We start from the raw sequence: 17,993 nt of genomic DNA on the forward strand, positions 1-17,993 counted from the left end.
GCATAATTTAATCAATATGAATGAAAATATAAGTTCAGAAACTGAAAGAAAAAACTTATCAATCTGCAAAGAAAATTGTGATCATCCGAAAAGGTAAAGAACTATATTTTGTAGTTGACACATTTGGCAAGGATGTGCAGAATTTATTCATTCCGTCAATTCACAGTTGCGTGTTGTTAATCTTAGCTGCTTTGGAAATGCATGCATCGTTCCTTTTAATGAAAAATGTATACATCTCGTTGTATATCAATGATACAGCGTGCATTATATATATATATATATATATATATATATATATATATATATATATATATATATATATATATATATATATATATATATATATATATATATATATATATATATACATACATATATACATACATATATATACATACATATATATACATACATATATATACATGCATATACATATAGGTGCATATATATATACATAGATATACATACATATACATATATTTACATAGATATACATAGATATATATATACATATATATGTACATAGATATACATACAAAGATATATATACACAGATATATATATATATATATATATATATATATATATATATATATATATATATATATATATATATATAGAGAGAGAGAGAGAGAGAGAGAGAGAGAGAGAGAGAGAGAGAGAGAATTGCTACATATAAAATACATGAAACAATGAGAATTTTAAGAAACAAAATCTTTGTAAAGTCATGCAGTCTTAATTTCACCACATACACCAATAATAATAATAATAATAATAATAATAATGATAATTAAAAACAGGCAATGAACAGTTCTCGTTTGTTCCTCGAGAACAACATCTCTGTACAGTTTCATGTCTATTAGACAAATCGAGCTCAAGATAATATGAAAAATGTACGGAATGACAGAGGGACAGTCGGAAAACCATAATAATATACACCCCGTGCTATGGTAGGTATAAGATAAAAGTTATGATGAGATGAGTAGAAACTGGCAGATTCTTAATAAATGTAGTTATATTGTCATTAAATTACAAGATTTTAGTGACTTTACATTGAATACCAGAAATACTAATCAATCAGCCATTAAGTTGTCTTTTTTATATAAAAAGTTTGATTTGAAGATTGGGAGTTTGGGTGGGTACACACTTAAAGAACACCACTAACCTTTTGCAGATGATATAACCGTAGGAGAACAATAAAACGACAACAACGTTTCATTCTTTTTTATCCGTTTTGTCTTCAATTGAAAATCCCCTGACCAGATCCAATATAAAGGCATTCAAATTGTAATACTATGCATCACGTGCACGTTTGGAAGTCAAACCCTGACACTTAACTTTATGACCTAGAGTCCATACCAAAAACTTGTACTGTAACTTCGTCTCGCGTGTGTGTCATTTTCTTTTAAAAATTAAAAAGCAATTTAATGTTTGCACCTACTTTTTGATTTTCTTTCGAATTCTTCTTGGACAGGAACCACTTGATCCGGTTAACGTAATAAGGACCATAAACCATTCTTTCATTCCATATGAACAATATTCGGACTCTCGAAACTTTGGACCAATAAACTTTTCTTTCAAGCTAAAGAACCTTCTTACAAATAAGCCCACCTTTCGGATTATGTCTTCGATTAAACCTGCAAACCTTTCTTCTGTATCACAGAATCATCTGGCTTACACACCTTTGGATTATTGGACAGTCTGAATACTGAACCCTTCTTTCGGACCAATGAACCATCGGGCACTGAGCCTTCAGGACAATGAACCCTTTTTGGGACCAGTGAACATTCTGACTAACGTACCTCCAGAATACAGAACCTTAGGTTCATTAGCTTCTCTTTCAGACTGATGTCAATGAACCTTCGAAATAGTGTTGAGTCTGTCTTCCGTACCGCAGAAACTTCGAACTTGTTATTCTATGGACCATCGAAATGTAATCCTAGCCTACTGAGTTCTGCCTTTTAAAAAATGACTAGATGATTCCATTTACAGCTTTCAGAAAGAAAAAAAATTCTATATGAATTCATTTATTTGATGTAAGACAGGAAACACAAATTAAACTACCTTGGTATAACGGCATCAACTGTCTATTGACTCTGGGCAGACTGTATATTGACTCTGGGGGCAGAAGTGATTGTAGTATTTATTTGGTAAAGTCAACATATAATGCAAACATGTTTCGATACAATACATGATAAAGATAGTAAGCACATAAACTAGTAATAAGAAGCACACAGACGTACACACACATATATGTATATGTACGTATGTATTAACGATTTAAACATTATATAGGTAAAACAAGACATCTTTTCAATATTTAGGGGGCAACAGTTTTAAGATCAAAAAAAAAAAAAAAATAAGCAGCATAAAAGCACAGATCACAATGTCACAATGATCTTATACTTAATTAATTATAAACCACGCAAACAATTCAATGCCAATCAAATCAAGCAAAACAAACAATTTAATAATAATGAAAAAAGTTAAAGGTGAAAGAAGTCGGATGTAAGGTGAATCACAGTGCTCACTGGGTTAGAATAGGTGCAATAATTCAGTATTTTCTGTAATGTGACTTTCCTTTTTTAAATAAATTACCTAAAATCAATAATAGAGACACGTATTCCCACAATTTCGGGTTATTCGGTAAAGTGCGACATTACAGCTGTGTTTAATCTGCTCGTTTGCAGTGCCTTATATATTATGTGGTAAGTCATTCTAATCTTTCATTGCATTATACTAAAGATAAAAACGTCGTAGATTATACGGTAGTTAATCTTGGCACTTCAATAACGTAATTATTGCCACTGAGATAAAGTTAGATGGTGAGAGCCCAACTTATACATGTCTGTCGTGCGTATTACATCACATGAAACTGAAATTTGAAACTTCCATATTAATTCATGCATAGAGTTAGTGTTTGAAGATCTTTAAGGGTTCGACCATTTCAAAAAATTTGGTGAGTTGGTGGGTGGGGACTGATTCGTTTTCTTGTGGATATATTAGCTTTTTTTTTTTCTCCTACCTGAAGATACTTTTTCACTAATATAGGTGAGATATTTTTTTTTTTACTTTACGGTGGTGGTGGATATTTTTAAAGCTTTTTGGTGGTGGTGTGATAGATTGGGACTGTGATTTTCTTTGGATCCGAGATATTTTTAAAACCTTTTTAGATAATGGAGCTTTTCAAGCTATTGTAGCTAGATTTGTTTTGTAAAAACAATTCTCATTCCCCCCCCACCAAAAAAAAAATTAATGTAAATGGTCGGTCCCCAACTCTCAGAGTTGGTTCTGTTTTATGAAGATCATTCTGAATGGATATTCTTAAGCGCCCCAAATAGAAATTTCGGAAGTCTTCAGAATAATGTACCGTGTGTAATGCAGTTTAAAACGATACTGAATTTTATCCTTGACTGGGTTAAAAACAATAAATTTGATCTATTAACAATGATATATCTTTAATTATGATATATAATGACACTGTATTACGAGATCATCAGCAGAAATATATGTCGTAAGCAGTTGTACCAGCACCATGGCCATTGCATGTGAACGTACTCGATTGGTCATCGTATGCGTAACTGTAAGCATCCGGGCATGCTTGTTTGAATGTTTTGGAGTAGCTGAACGGTGGACAAGTCTGTGGTGTTGCATGAGCGCCTCTGCAACAGTAATCATCTCGATTGAACTTCATGCACGCGCTCATGCAACCTACCACACCTCCAGTGCCGTGAACCTGGAGTTCACTTGGACAAATTCTGTTCAGGTCTGTATTGCACCCAGCTCTGGTACAGTAATAATGGCCGCTTCCTGGGTTGAAAGTACCTTGGCGAGGAGCCATTGACATTTGAAGGTTGTATCCGTCCACCAAGCTGATGTCGTAAAAATCCTGGTTATGAGAGGGGCCGGCGTCAAATGTTATCTCAGCAAGAGTAGCCGGGGGAATTCCTCCGGCCCCGTTGCACTGAATCTTTCCCCCTCCACAGTCCCCGGTCTCACATTGAGAGCCCCCGCAGTGGGTTCTTCCCCAAACTCTACCGGACCAGTTGTTCGCTACGGTAGATGTACGAGACTGCCCTGATCTCAACTCATATCCACCTAATGAATAAAAAGTAATTGTCTTTAGAAAGATGTAATTATGTACAAATAACTGACCAGAAATATACAGCGCAAATCTGGCTAATGTTTTTGTTTTTGAAACAACAACGTTTAAGTTACACTTAGTGAACAGATATTATTACCACAAAAATGTACAGTGTTGACTTGCTTTGTTCTTATTTTGTATTTATAAAACCTTACCAACATATCTAAAACTAGAATCACATACAGACACAAATACATGCAAACGCACGTATGTGCACGCGTGCATACATACATAGTGTATTTTCAACTTCTGAATTACTAAATTTATTACTTTTAATGAATGTATGTACTTATCTACAACACCGAACATTATTGTTTTTATACTTTCCTTTTTACATGTTAGGGTCACTATAGTTATTTATAATTGTTAAACCTGTAAATGCAGCATAAATTTATTTTGTTTATTGAGTATTCTGCCTGCTAGTTATGATTCATGATTTCCATTTTTTTTTCTTTCTTGTTCTGAATATTAGTAATGTAAATTTTGTGTAATCTCTTGAATATTAATAATATAAATCGTGTGTGATCTTTATCAGAGATATAAAAGGCCAGACAGTAAGTGTTCTTTCGACAATACGTACCACCATCTGGAATAGATGGGTTTCCGAGAAGTCCTACCCAGACTGTCTGCGGACAATTGTTGTGAATAATGAGTTGGTGGTTAGCTGCGCATGCTCCAATCATGCATAAAAGGACAAGGGCACGAGACATAATTCCTTTAGAAGAAGAAATAAATCATTTTTTAAAAAAACAATGACAATAACGAAAATACGCAACCTTCTGATAAGGACTGGCAAGGCCTGATTAAAGGCCGAATAAAAGGAGCAGTTGCGTTACACATTGCGGCGCGATGGTGGGAGTTATAGATGGAAAGGGACAATTATTTCCGAGCGCCTGGCAAAGGAGGCGCCTTAAGGAGCTTTTTCAGCTAAAAGTTCATATTATCTCTTCTCTGTATCAACTGGGGGGGGGGGGCTATCAAAGAAAATTTCTCCAGGTGTCTCATTAAGGACGCAACTGACGAACATTGCCCCCGGGGCCTCGAACCGTCGCGCCGCCACTAACATATTCGGGTGGAAATGGTGGTGTTCTTTTTGAAAGTTCTCCAGGGCCTTTTACTCCATTAGTCCGACATTGAGAACTCGTATATAACGTCTTGCCTTCTTCGTAGACGTGCACGATGGTTTGTTCATTAAAGAACCATTATAACAAATCGGTAAGTGTGGAATACGATAACCAAATTTCTGACATTGCACACGATTAAGCTCATTCGGAAATGATGATTGTACAAATAATTTCTTAAAATGCGAAATCTTGTCAAGTTATCATGGTGTTTGTTTATATTGCTAGTATAAAAGAGCGACGACGTAGATTTACAAAGGTTACATGTATAGATAGTTTTATCGGGAACCATCTGCAGCTTGATCCTGTCTAAATATGATAAAACAAAATCAAATTATGTACATTTACTTCATAAAACAACTGTAGTCACACTTCTCTACTATGTTTTGTTGGTGTGGAAACCCATTAGGTTTCTTATATGCAGAGATTATACAGCAGATTATAGAACAGAAAGAGTGAGTTTAAGTGTTATCGATATTTTAAAAGCTACATCTCTTATCAATTCTCTTTGGGCATGCTCGTTTGGAAATATGAACAGTCGGAATGTAAGAATGAGAATAGAATAACACAACTCTGGCACAGTGCGGACTGTTCCCTACAAGGAGATGGTGTAGACGGTGTCAGTCATATGGAACGTTCTTAATGCAGTTTGTGCAGTACATTTATGAATATCGGAGTCATGTCGATGCTTGACAGTACCCGCTATTTTATCAATAACAAAGAGGTTGAGCCTTGCCTGGATAACGGTGATGTCACCACGAATTTTCTAGGCCTTGGTCTATATAGTGAAGACTGCACCCTGCTGCGGCTTTCCCATCGATGAAAAAACAACAGACCATGATTTAGGTCGGAATCGCCACGTGAAATGGGCATCAATGCCCATCTCCATGGCAGAAGCCAATGTCATACTCTCAAAGCTGGCTTTGTGCATGCCGTCTGCAACACTGTCGCTGGTGGCATATACCAACCTGCTTTTCGTCTTGCAGGGGAATACGAGCATCCTTGCCTTTCAGGACATGACTACAGACGCCCAGCCAAATGAAAATTATTTCCTAGCATGGTACGACCGTGCCCCAAAACGTCCGTGTTGCTTTCTCAGACGTGGAATGACTAACCAGCCAAGAGCACAATGGCAAGACAGCAGTGTTCGATGCGATTTATGCACCTGGTGGTATGGCTCGTAAGAAAGTCGTCGTGGGTAAGAAAAGTACATAGTCTCTGTCAGGAAGGGGCGATGAGCTTGTTAAAGGATATCCCCAACTTTGGCCTGTTCCTTATGGCCTTGCAATTAAAGCATTTTTCCGGCAACTATATAGGTGATTTAGTCAGCACACCTGCATTAAGCTGATATTGTCAACCTCGACTCTTCGAATAACTACGGGACTTACTATGTAGCATTTGGTGAGAGGTCATCTCACATTCTCTACTTCTTCTCACATGGACATGCGCCGCCTAGAGAAAAATCTCTGTACCTTCAAAGAGCTAGAGGAGGAAGCCCCCATACATAGCTAATGACCTACCCCACGATTCCGGTTATAAAACTCTGATAGTTCGGTGTGCGGCCACCTGTCATTCATGGTATAAGAGGCACTTGAGTAACACCTGACACATTGCCACAGTGTAAACTCGCCACCCGATGCATGTGAACATATGTAGACGTTCTAATGGCGCTGAATTTTTCACGCTTGACCTCACCAACTAATGGGCTTGAGGCTTCTAGCAACTGTACTCTTGGCGTTGATCAAAATGACCTGGTCGAGTTTTCCGATGCTGACGGGCATCCTGAAACATGGGCGTGGAGGTCTCTACGTTCTTCACCAAACCTATGAATGTTGGTGACGAGCAACACGGATGTCTTTGGTGATGATGGTACACCCAGAGATGATGGCGTACCTACTGATCGATCTCAAGCTGTTCATATTTCAATGGCTTCAAAATGCCGCCTCGAAAAAGTATCCTGACAGTCACGACACATTCCTGTTTATACCAGGAAACCTATCAAGTTCTTTGACTTCAACATCTTCTTGCCTGCGAGCATATACTCAGTTAACGGTGTGGGTTCGAAAACTAACCAAATCCACCAACCATTGAAGTAAAGGAACTATAATGCCGACATATGCAACAATCCAAGACCTACAAATCAGCAGTGAAATCTCACAGCGGGCAGTGGTTCAACAGCAGTGCGCTTTTACAAAATGTTCAAGCGCGTAGTAAACGCGGTGGATGTAATAGACACCACCCAATCGTTTGGTGGGAATTTGAATATGTTCAACAGTTATTTATATACCCATTAAGATTGCCTGCCCTACAGGTCACAGCTTTAAGCTGTTGTCTGATTTTCACTGCAGAAGATCTAAATAGCCAATGACTCTTCCTGAAAGCAAAAAAGCACGAGGAAATTCGCGTCTTGTCTGAAACGAAGCTCATCATAATCGTAGATCCCATATCAGAAGCGCTAGGAGAAAACGCTGTCCCTCAAGAAGACTTGCAACTTTCCCGGACAGAAGTCATTCCGTTTTCATATAGTCATACGATCTCTCAATAACGGCGAACAAAAACTATGCGAAGCCGAAGCTTTCCTACTAGTATTTCAAATTTAGATGATAAGAATTAAAAATCGCCAGTAGAACGTATGCTATTCCTGATATGGCAGTCCTCAGAACAGATCTTATCTGGTCAATACAGTTAGATTTCCCTGGACCAAAGTCATCCGTGTTTCATATCGTTAATGTTGTAAGTTTAACTCCGCTCTTTAATGCAAATCATATATGAAACCAGTCGCGTTTAAGCTTTCTCATCGAAGATTAGGTAGCAAGTGAAAAACAAATGCGTTTCCCAGAAACGATTATCAACATAAAATGAGATCATCCTGGAATAATTCTGAAGCAAACATCTGCAACGCACGTGCCTAGGTAGGTTGAAGAATTTCGTAAATTGGGTGAACTCTCAAAATTTGTCTTTGTTATTCGGTGTTTGTTTTCCTCTATGTCGTGACCTTTTGTATTCATTTGTATACTGTATATTGATGTAGAAATGTATTATTTTCATTTTTATGATTGTTATAATGACGAGAGTACGTTTGCTTCTAATTGCATAACATGTATGGAGGCAAAGAGCAAAATTTCAAGGGGCGTAGCTACAAAGAATCTGGCAAAAATAATTGAATTTCGTAAGAATCATATTTTCTCGTTCTGTGATATATAAGAGGCATCAAACGAGTTATTGTTAAATTAGTTGACTTCTCATACGTCAGTGTCCAGACTCAGAAATAGGGAAGACTTTTTAATCAACTGCACAGGGTGTTTGCTTGGATCTTCAAGTTTAGCAAGGAATAGGACAGATGGTTTTATCCTAAGCTCACAAAGGTAATTATTTTGCTATCGTGTACGATAATTTTTCCTTTTCAGTTAAAATGGGATTTTAGTGTTTACAGTATCTAATTTTCCACATAGAAATTTGAAATAATTATTTCGCAGGACACTGCTTCTCTTGTATACCTCTCTTACATTTATGTTACTTGACATTTGAAAACTTGAGCGCAGAACTTTAGTAAAATATATTCGCGATGATGCCTCCACCAGAAACTGGAACAAAGTTTCGGTGTTGAACTCGGGCATGAAAAGAGAAACAAATTATTTGACTTAAGAAATAATTGCACTTTAACTAATGATATGATACTTTTGTTGTACTATCTGAGGTACTGTTAAAGTTTTATTTTCTTCGATAGCCCCTCTTAAATCTTAATAAAGTCATACGTTATAATTTTGTCCAACTTTAGCAGCACTATGAAAATGAAATTGTAAGTGCAATGTATCACGGATGCCTATTTAAAATAGACAAACACCCATATCTTTGACGCACTCGCATTCTAAAGATGTTAATTATCACATGTACGCTTAATATTACACGTGCTTCAACATGTCCATTAACATTCACAAGGTCTGAGTTACATGCACTCTTATCCGAGTCCGCCCATGTAGAGAGGAATAGGCAGTGTTTTGTTCAGATAAATAAAACGAATGTCTAGAACCAATGCTACACTTGAAACCCATTGGAAACCAAGCCGGGCATCAACAAAGTTGAAGTTAACGCAGTTCAAAAGTTTATCCATCACTTGAACATACCGATTCATTCTCTTCACAGTGGATTGACTCCCTTTAGTAGGATAATACCAGTGTCACGTCCAAGTAAATCTGGAGGTAAACTGCAACCTGGATAAGACCTTACGATGTGGTATTTTGATTGCATTTGTCGCGATCGCTTTTCTTCATTTCCTTTATTGCAAAATGTGACGATTTTGCCTAATACGAAGTACGAAGAAGTCAAGAATTGTTTATTTGCAGTATACATGGCCACGCGCACAGGACTGACGATGAGACGAATTAGAAGGAAGTAAACATCACCATATACTGAAGATGCCACATTGAAGTGCATTTGATCCGCCATACAGATCCTGGTTATGTTTTCTTTGTCTTTGATTGGATTTCAATCTACATGAAGAGATGTAAGGTAGGGTCGATTAAATTGCTCCTGTAATAATCCGCAAAGACGATTGACTTAGGTTTTAATGTCCCAAGGGTCAAAACAGCTTTACGGCAACTACATGTTCAGAAAGAGCCGTACAAATGAGAAGCGCGATATGGATTAGGACATTAGGGCATGGTTTTGGATCAAAATAGATTCAACCAGTCGCTATATTCGAATCCTTTTCATTGTCCGTGGTTAAAATGCTATTACATTACAATTGTTGATTGCTGAAATAAATGTTACGAGAAGTACACGGAAATAAATGGTACGATGCCATTTTATGAGCCAGTTATTTCCAAATACTAAATTGTCCATGTTTCTGAATTTGATTGATTATCGATTTTAAAAGAGCCATAACGGCAAAAAGACAACATAATGGTAAATACTGAGCCAATCGAGTAAAACATTGAGAGTGGAATATAGGTTTAAGCTATCAGACCTGGCGGTACCCCTTACGATTGTAACCACCTGTCTTCACGTTCCTCCTGGTGCCGTTCCACATGGACATAATGTTTACTTTCATTACATGAAATCCGAATTCATGTTTCTTGAATAATCCGATGTCGGTGACAAGATTATGAATAGCGGAATATTAATCAAGGCCTGTAACCACCTGTATTTTCATCTTCTACTTTGTACTGTTCTAACAGAACATAAAATTTACTTTAAAATATAGTCCAAGCAGGCGTATTGCACGAATGATCATATGCCTCTTAGAAACGAGCACCTTGCACTCTATATAGCAATAAACTCGTTCTTATTGGAGAGTTTTGTTTCTGAAAATTTGAAATGCAACTGACCTGGTGTGCAATTTATTCTGATGTCTGCATCAATATGACAACTCAATCTTAATTTAACAAGAAGCTTCCAAATGAATGAAATAGACTGATCATTAATGAATTCGTTTATTATGTAAAACGTTTTTTTACAAATAATTGCTATATCTATGGTGTCTTAGGGAGAATATATTTTGTTTCTTCTGAGGGCAGATGTTGTATAAGTTGTAAGGTCACATTATCATTTCATCAACTCGTTTTCTTTCTTTACAAGAGTAAAATGACAGACCACAAAAAGAAGAAAATACATGTCCTTAAGCAATAGGCTAAACGGTACAACATGGACAACAGGTGCTTCTCGAAAAAAATTACACACGTGACCCACTATGATAAAAAGAACAAAATTATAAATAAATCTTATTCCAATTCCGATTTCTGCAGTGTGGCAGTTTATAGTGATGTCTAGCACTGGGGCATCATGCCGCAAACATGTATCATGATGTCCCACCCAGTCACATTATCCTGACACCAGACCGACCAGTCCTTACACTAACCTCTTAATGCTGAGCGCCAAGCGAGGCAGCTGTAAGTACCATTTTTGTATGTCTTTGCTATGACTCGGTCGGGGATCGAACACATGACCTCCCGCATCCGAGGCAGACGCTCTAACCACTAAGCCACCGGAGACATCTTGGAAGGGAACTTACGTCTGGTATGCAAATCAAATGGCTTGTGCCAGCTTAATCTGAAAGCAATCTATGTGTACCATATGATAAGGAAGGCAAATTCGTGACTTCATGATTGGCAACGAACGGTCAAGGCTGTCTTTCTGATGACTAAATGTTTTAGTAGTAGCATAAGTAGTATCAGCAGCAGTGGAATTAGTAGTAGTAGTAGTAGCAGTAGTAGTAGAAACAATCGTAGTAACAGAAGCATGAAAAGTTAAAACTGAAATACGAAACGATACATTATTATCGCTAGTTCATACATGTTTTTAAAGTCGGCTATCCGTAGCAATAAAACAGTCTTTGTTGCACTTAAATTATTGTTCTTTGGATAGAAATTTGTTTAGTCCGTTCGCATTTTCGGACAAACCGCTCCGGTGGCCTAGTGGTTAGAGCGTCCGCCTCGGATGCGGGAGGTCGTGGGTTCGATTCCCGGCCGAGTCATACCAAAGACTTACAAAAATGGTACTAACAGCTGCTTCGCTTGGCGCTCAGCATTAAGAGGTTAGTGTTAGGACTGGTCGGCCCGGTGTCAGGATAATGTGACTGGGTGGGACATCATGCTACATGTCTGCGGCATGATGCCCCAGTGCTAGACATCACTATAATTGCAGACATCGTAGCGATATGACTGAAAAATTGTTAAAGCTACGTTAAAAATCCAAATCACATCACATCACATTTTCGGACTCTTACATGTATTAGTATATACATGAGTTGAACAGGACTAGGCCTTTTCACGGCTAGGGTTGCAAAATGACTGCGCTGTTTCGCAACAGTATCTTTGCGGACATCTTATACTATTATCTGGTTCTGAAAGATGTACTTTAGACTTTAATATTCAAATTGAAAATGTAAATTTGTTAGAGTTCAATGCACCTGTTAACAGTATTGAAAAAGCTATATTGAAAGTACGCGAGAATACTGACAAACTTATTTCAAGGAGACGTTCAGTATCTAGCTTTATAGGAAAAACTTTAAGACATATCAAAGACTACAATCAGTAGTTGTCCATACCATGGTTGATACACTGCATTGTCATTTATTGATACAAGAATACATTTTAAAAAGTGTAACACTGAATATAAGAAAACCAATATTAAATATTTGCAACCGTATTCACGTTGAATACTAAGTTTAAGGTGTCGTCAATGCTGTTTAGACTATTTAAAAGCCAACATGTTTAAATATCAAACGGAGACAAATACTATAATTCCGCTGAAAACATAACGACCTCGATATCGACAATTTAAAAAGACTTTGATGCCTGGTCTGCAACGATGCAATCAAATTTGAAAGTCCCGGCTATGAGATGTGACATGCGTGATATAGATTAAAGCATGGTTTCCAGAAGATACAAACAGTTGATATATTTGGCTCTTTGACATCGTCTCTTGTTAAAATGTTATTACTTTAATATTGGGTATTGTTAAAATAGAGGAAAAGAGGAAAACACGGAAATAAATGTTATGATGCCTTTACATGAAACACTTATTTCCAAAGACGAAACTTTCCCTGTTTGTGAATTTTATTGATTACTGAATATGAAAAAGTCATTATGGTACCTACTGAGCCACTCACCCCTTTAAATGACCGTACAGATTTCTGATTCGTTACATTATGGAATAAAGACGGTGACGAAAACATTGAGTGCAATATGGGTCTAGGTCTTCAGGCCCAGCAGCCGATTTTGCGATTGTAACCACTTGGCATCACCTTCCTCCTGATGCCATTCCACATATAACCTTTTATATTTATGAAACTAAATCAGATTTCAAGAGACTTGTTTTTTAATAATCCGATATCAGTTTTAAAAAATACGGATAGTGGAAATCAGGTCGTGGCTTGAAAGCCTAGCAGCACACTTTGCGGTTTTAACCGCCTGTCTTCACCTTTCACATGATGATATTCCATGTGGACAAAACATTTAGTTTTAAAAACAAAGTTAAAAAAAGCATGTTCCTCGAAGAATCCCACGCCGCTTACAAACGATCACATTGCACTCTATGTTGCAATAAACACGTTCTTATTAGAGAGATTTTGTTCTGAAAATTTGGCATGCAACTGACCTGATATACAAACTCTTCTGATGTCAGCATCATTAGGACAACTCAGTATATATTTAACACGAACTTTGCAAAGGAACGAAACTGACTAACTTTCCCTTGATGAATGTGTTTGGTTGTTCTCATTTTTATAATTAAAAAAACAAAGAAATAAAAACAAACCAGACAATGACAGCTACTTACATGCTGTCAAAGAGAGAACATGTTTCGGAGAGCAGAATTGTATTATTTGTAATCTCACAGTACAATATCTTGAACTCAATTGATTTCTTTAGAAAGGAAAATGACACAAGAAAAAAGAGGAAAATATTAAGATGTCGGTAACATAGTGATACAATGTTACAATATGGATAACAACAGATGGCGCTTCCCGACAAATAATTAAAACACTTAACCTATCAAGTTGACAAGAATAAACAAATAAATAAATTTGGCTTCAAATTCATACTTCTTGATTGAATGAGAGCCTAATAAATTTGGCTTCAAATTCATGCTTCTTGATTGAATGAGAGCCTTTACGAAATCTTCTCAACGTACCTGTTACAACAATCCGGGACGCAAACGTACGTATCGTATTCAAATCAAATGGCTTGTGTCACTAAAGCCTGAAAATGAATATATATGTACCAGATGATAAGGAAGGCAAATCGGTGACTTCAAGATTCGGAACGAAAGGTCAAGGTTTCTTTATTGATGAAAGCAAAGTAATCACTCTTGTCCTTGTACATAAGGCAAACGTAGCACTAGTATTGTTGGTACTAATATGGCCAGAGAAACACAATGACCGCGTCTTTTCCATTCGAATATCGACGATAACGTTCTTGGCGCCCAATAAACAATCTTAAGACAGCTGTCTTGAGACATATCCAAGATTAATGATAACCTCATTTCAAAGAGGCATTCAGTAGAAAACTTCATGGGAAAATCTCTGAGATATTAAATATTTGCAGCACGTAGGAATGTTCAAGTTCATTTTCAAACTTGAATACTCTTGAAATACTATTTTTGTCCCGTTAATTGCAGTAATATGTCAACGTGCAGAAATTAAATCGTCGCTTTCCTATTTCATAATAACAGCAAGGCCATTTCTTAAGAAAAGGACCTGACAATTTGGTCACGACCCTATCTAATTATACAAATTTAAACCTTCTTCTTCAAACAAATGAAACTTTTAATGTCCATAACTCTCAGCAAATGTAGGTATGTATATATGTATATCTGTATGGAAACAGTCTGATATGACTACTGGTACACTTCTTTAGATTTCTTACTTTTCCCGAAACAAACTGTACTTACATTCATGAATAGGTTTAATGTGTCCTCCATGCTTTTTACATTATCTAGAAGCCAAAATGTTTAAAGCATCAAACGAAGACAAATCTTTTTGCACTGGAATTCCGTTGGTATACTCTAATCTTTTACATTGTCCCTTGTTAAAATGTTATTAATTTAATAGTGTGCATTGTTGAAATATACTTTCATAGGAATGCAAGGAAATAAATGTCATTATACTGTTTTATGAGTAACTTATTTCCAAATATGTCCCCGTTTTTGACTTTTATTGATTATGGATTTTAAAAGAACCATGATGGTAAATATTAAGCCAGTCTTCCATTGAAGTGTCCGAACTGACTTCTGATTCGTTAATGCCCGGCATAAAGACTGTGAGGAAAATAGCCTATCACCTTTTCAAAATGAGCGAACTGACTTCTGATTCATTTTTGCATGGAAATGACCGTGAGGAAAACATTGAAAGTAGAAAAAAGATCTAGGCTATCAGACATATCGATACCCTTTAAGACTGTAACCACCTGTCTTCATTTTCCTCCTAATATCGTTCTACATGGTCTGAACGTTTGCTTTTATAACATGAAATCAAACTTCTGGCAGCAATGTTTCTTGAATAACCCAATGCAGGTGAGAAGAATATGGATAGTGCGATCGGATCGATTATGCAGGCCTAACGGCCCAATTCGCTATTGTAACCACCTCTCCTTTCACCAACCACTTCGTGTCATTCCAAGCGAACAAAACGTTTACATAAAAAATATAGTTCAAGCTGGCATGTTGTACGAATGATTCCATGCCTCTTACAAACGATCACCTTACACTCTATATTGCAATAAACACGTTCTTATCGGAGAGTTTTTGTTCTGAAAATGTGTTATGCAATTGACTGACTCTCAATTTCTTATGAATCTTAATTTAACAAGAACATTCCAAATCTATTAAATAGATTCACTTCCCCTTAATGAATTATTTTATTTTGTAATTGTTTTTATATTTTTTTAAAAAGGTAAGCGCTACTTCCTTTATGTCTTACAAAGAACATATTTAGTTTCCGCGGGCAGAGGTTGTATAAGTTCTAATGTCACATTATCTTTTCTTCATCTCCTTTTCTTTCTTTACAAAAGGAAAATGACAGAACAAAAAAGAAGGAAATATAGGTCCGTAAGATATGCATGTTGTAACGATAGGATAAAGAGTACAACATATGGTGCTTCCCGCCAAAATAAAAATCATCTGACCTTTCTTGATAACAAGAAAGAAATATAAATAAATTTATAAATTCAAATAATGAATAAGAGCCCGGAGAAAACCTTTTGAACAAACCTGTTGCGACAGTCTGTGATGGGATCTTACGTCTGGTTTGTAAATGAAATGGCGTGTGAAAGCAATGTTTGTGTACCGGACGATAAGAAGGGCAAATCCATGACTTCATGATTGGCGAGGATAGGTCAATATGCCCTTTTTGAAGACGCATAGTAATCACTCTTGTACTGTTCAGTCTCTACCTTTATAGGACAAACTTTGAGATATGTCAAAGACAGCAATCAATAGCTGTCCATACACTGTTTAATACATTGCGTTGTCATTCATCGATATAAAACTACGTTTTAACAGTTGGAACCACTCAGTGAGTAGAAGAAACAAATACTAAATATTTCCAACTCAATTGCGACCTCTGGTTTATTTTTACACTTGAATAATCTTGAAATATTATCTTTGTCCCTTTAATTCGAGTAAAGAATTGGAAACGTGCAGAAATGAAATCGACTCGTTGCTATTTCAAAATAAGGTTATGTCTTAAAACAGAGCGGCCATTTCTAAAGAGCAAGGTCTGGAACTTTGCTAACAACCCTCTCTGAATATGAAAATGTAAACCTTCTTCAAACAAATGAACCTTTTAATGTCTATAACTCTCCGCAAATGTAGGTATGTATAAATATAGGTCTGTAGAGAAACAGTCTGATATGACAACTGTTAAACTTCTTTAGATTTCCTACCTTTCCCAAAACGCAACCTTACGTTCAATACTAAATTTAACGTATCGTCCAGTTTATTTTTTACATTATCTATAAGCCAAAAATGTTAACATCATGGAACGGAGGCAAATCTTAATGTGCTGGATCCGCCTTATAAATAATAAAGACGTTAATATCGAAAATTTAAAAACGTAGGTAGCAGAGACGAAACGGTATAATCACATTCCGAAAGCCTCTTGCTTAACAAATAATTCCATTTATGTAAACTTTGGTCTCGATGAATTTTGGTTTTCCTGCTATCATTTACCTTGCCTACTTAAAACTAAATATACCTTGCAGCACATCGGTTTCATCACCTTTTAAAGTTGATAAAACATGTTGTGTTAGTTTCTAGTGCTTCTAATGACGTGGTGTAGCGGAAATAGTGTCAGATACAGGGGGCCCTGAGTGGCCGAGTGGTCTAAAGCGCTCTCCGTCACGGATCACTGCCATCTCACCTCTGTCTGCTTGGGTTCGAATGTGGATATGTGAGAAAGCTTGCCGGTAGCTTCTCGTGGGTCGGTGGTTATTTCCGGGGTTAACCGGGTTCTTCCTCCACCATTAATACTGGCCGCCACGTATAGCCTATCCTGTGCTGAAAAATGGCGTTAAACCCTATAACAACAACAACTGTCAGATACAGAAGTTGAGTTGCTTCTCTTATAAGTATTTTTGCAAAATGTGCGTGCTTAAATAATATAAACTATTCAAAGCATACATAAACTGATAGCCACCCTTTCAGTGAAGGAGGTAAAGCATCGAGAAACACAAAATATAACGTCGAATGCTGCTAACTAAGCCTCATCAGTAAACTATTACAAAAATTCCGCTTGAATAACGCATACTTACGAGACAGGCAGTAAGTCAACTCGTCGATTTATGACCATACAGATCAGAGACTTACTTATAGCACATTGTGATATATACGAAGTGTATTTGCAAAGTTCTGAATATTTTCCTATATCCGTTTTGTTTCTTTGAACCAGTCAGTAAATTTAATGGCGATCGAAAGACAAAATAACTTTCTATAGAATGATCTGCAGCTGTCATTGGAGCACAAAAGACACCTGCAGACATATGCCTGTGACATAACGTGGGTAAATGAAAGTGACCTAGGAATGCCGGACAAGGAGAACAAGTCCGTTACTAAGCAAATAGTGTACTCAAAAATCCAGTTACTCTCAGCTGATATCAAGGCCGACTTGGAAAACATTTACGGTATAATTCTTTGTCGTATCCTACAATCTATGAAAGATATTTCGCGTTGTGAAAGATGGTTGTCTACAATTTGTGAGAGGGATGTGGCTGCTACGAAGGGGACGATTGATG

General features: G+C 36.7%; 1 protein-coding gene across 2 annotated transcripts; it reads right to left on the reverse strand.

Annotated features, from left to right (window-relative positions):
* Nucleotides 1-3,441: 3,441 nt before the first annotated feature.
* On the reverse strand, nucleotides 3,442-16,102 carry LOC149785256 (uncharacterized). Of its 2 annotated transcripts, XM_089931195.1 has the most exons (4): nucleotides 15,973-16,038; nucleotides 13,897-13,964; nucleotides 4,725-4,859; nucleotides 3,442-4,098 (listed from the first exon to the last, which is right to left on the reverse strand). In XM_089931195.1, exons 3-4 carry the CDS (start codon nucleotides 4,852-4,854, stop codon nucleotides 3,497-3,499), a joined length of 732 nt encoding a protein of 243 aa, XP_089787321.1. In that variant the 5' UTR covers nucleotides 4,855-4,859; nucleotides 13,897-13,964; nucleotides 15,973-16,038; the 3' UTR covers nucleotides 3,442-3,496. The 2 variants fall into 2 exon arrangements, with proteins under 2 accessions (XP_089787321.1, XP_089787320.1); XM_089931194.1 differs by lacking the exon at nucleotides 13,897-13,964 and having other exon boundaries at nucleotides 15,973-16,102.
* Between the last annotated feature and the right edge of the window lie 1,891 nt (nucleotides 16,103-17,993).

This window comes from Sinohyriopsis cumingii, chromosome 13 (genome assembly GCF_028554795.1).
Source record: "Sinohyriopsis cumingii isolate HCF-2022 chromosome 13, ASM2855479v2, whole genome shotgun sequence".
Classification (NCBI taxonomy): domain Eukaryota; kingdom Metazoa; phylum Mollusca; class Bivalvia; order Unionida; family Unionidae; genus Sinohyriopsis; species Sinohyriopsis cumingii.

What these genes read in the sequence shown, in the direction of transcription:
- LOC149785256 (XM_089931194.1), bottom strand. Translation starts at nt 16,081, where the DNA reads ATGAAGTCATGGATTTGCCCTTCTTATCGTCCGGTACACAAACATTGC. An exon ending in ATCACAGACTGTCGCAACAG is followed by an intron (nt 4,860 to 15,972) that starts GTTTGTTCAAAA and finishes CTTCTTCTAAAG; the next exon opens with GAATTATGTCTCGTGCCCTT. An exon ending in CCCATCTATTCCAGATGGTG is followed by an intron (nt 4,099 to 4,724) that starts GTACGTATTGTC and finishes TTTATTCATTAG; the next exon opens with GTGGATATGAGTTGAGATCA.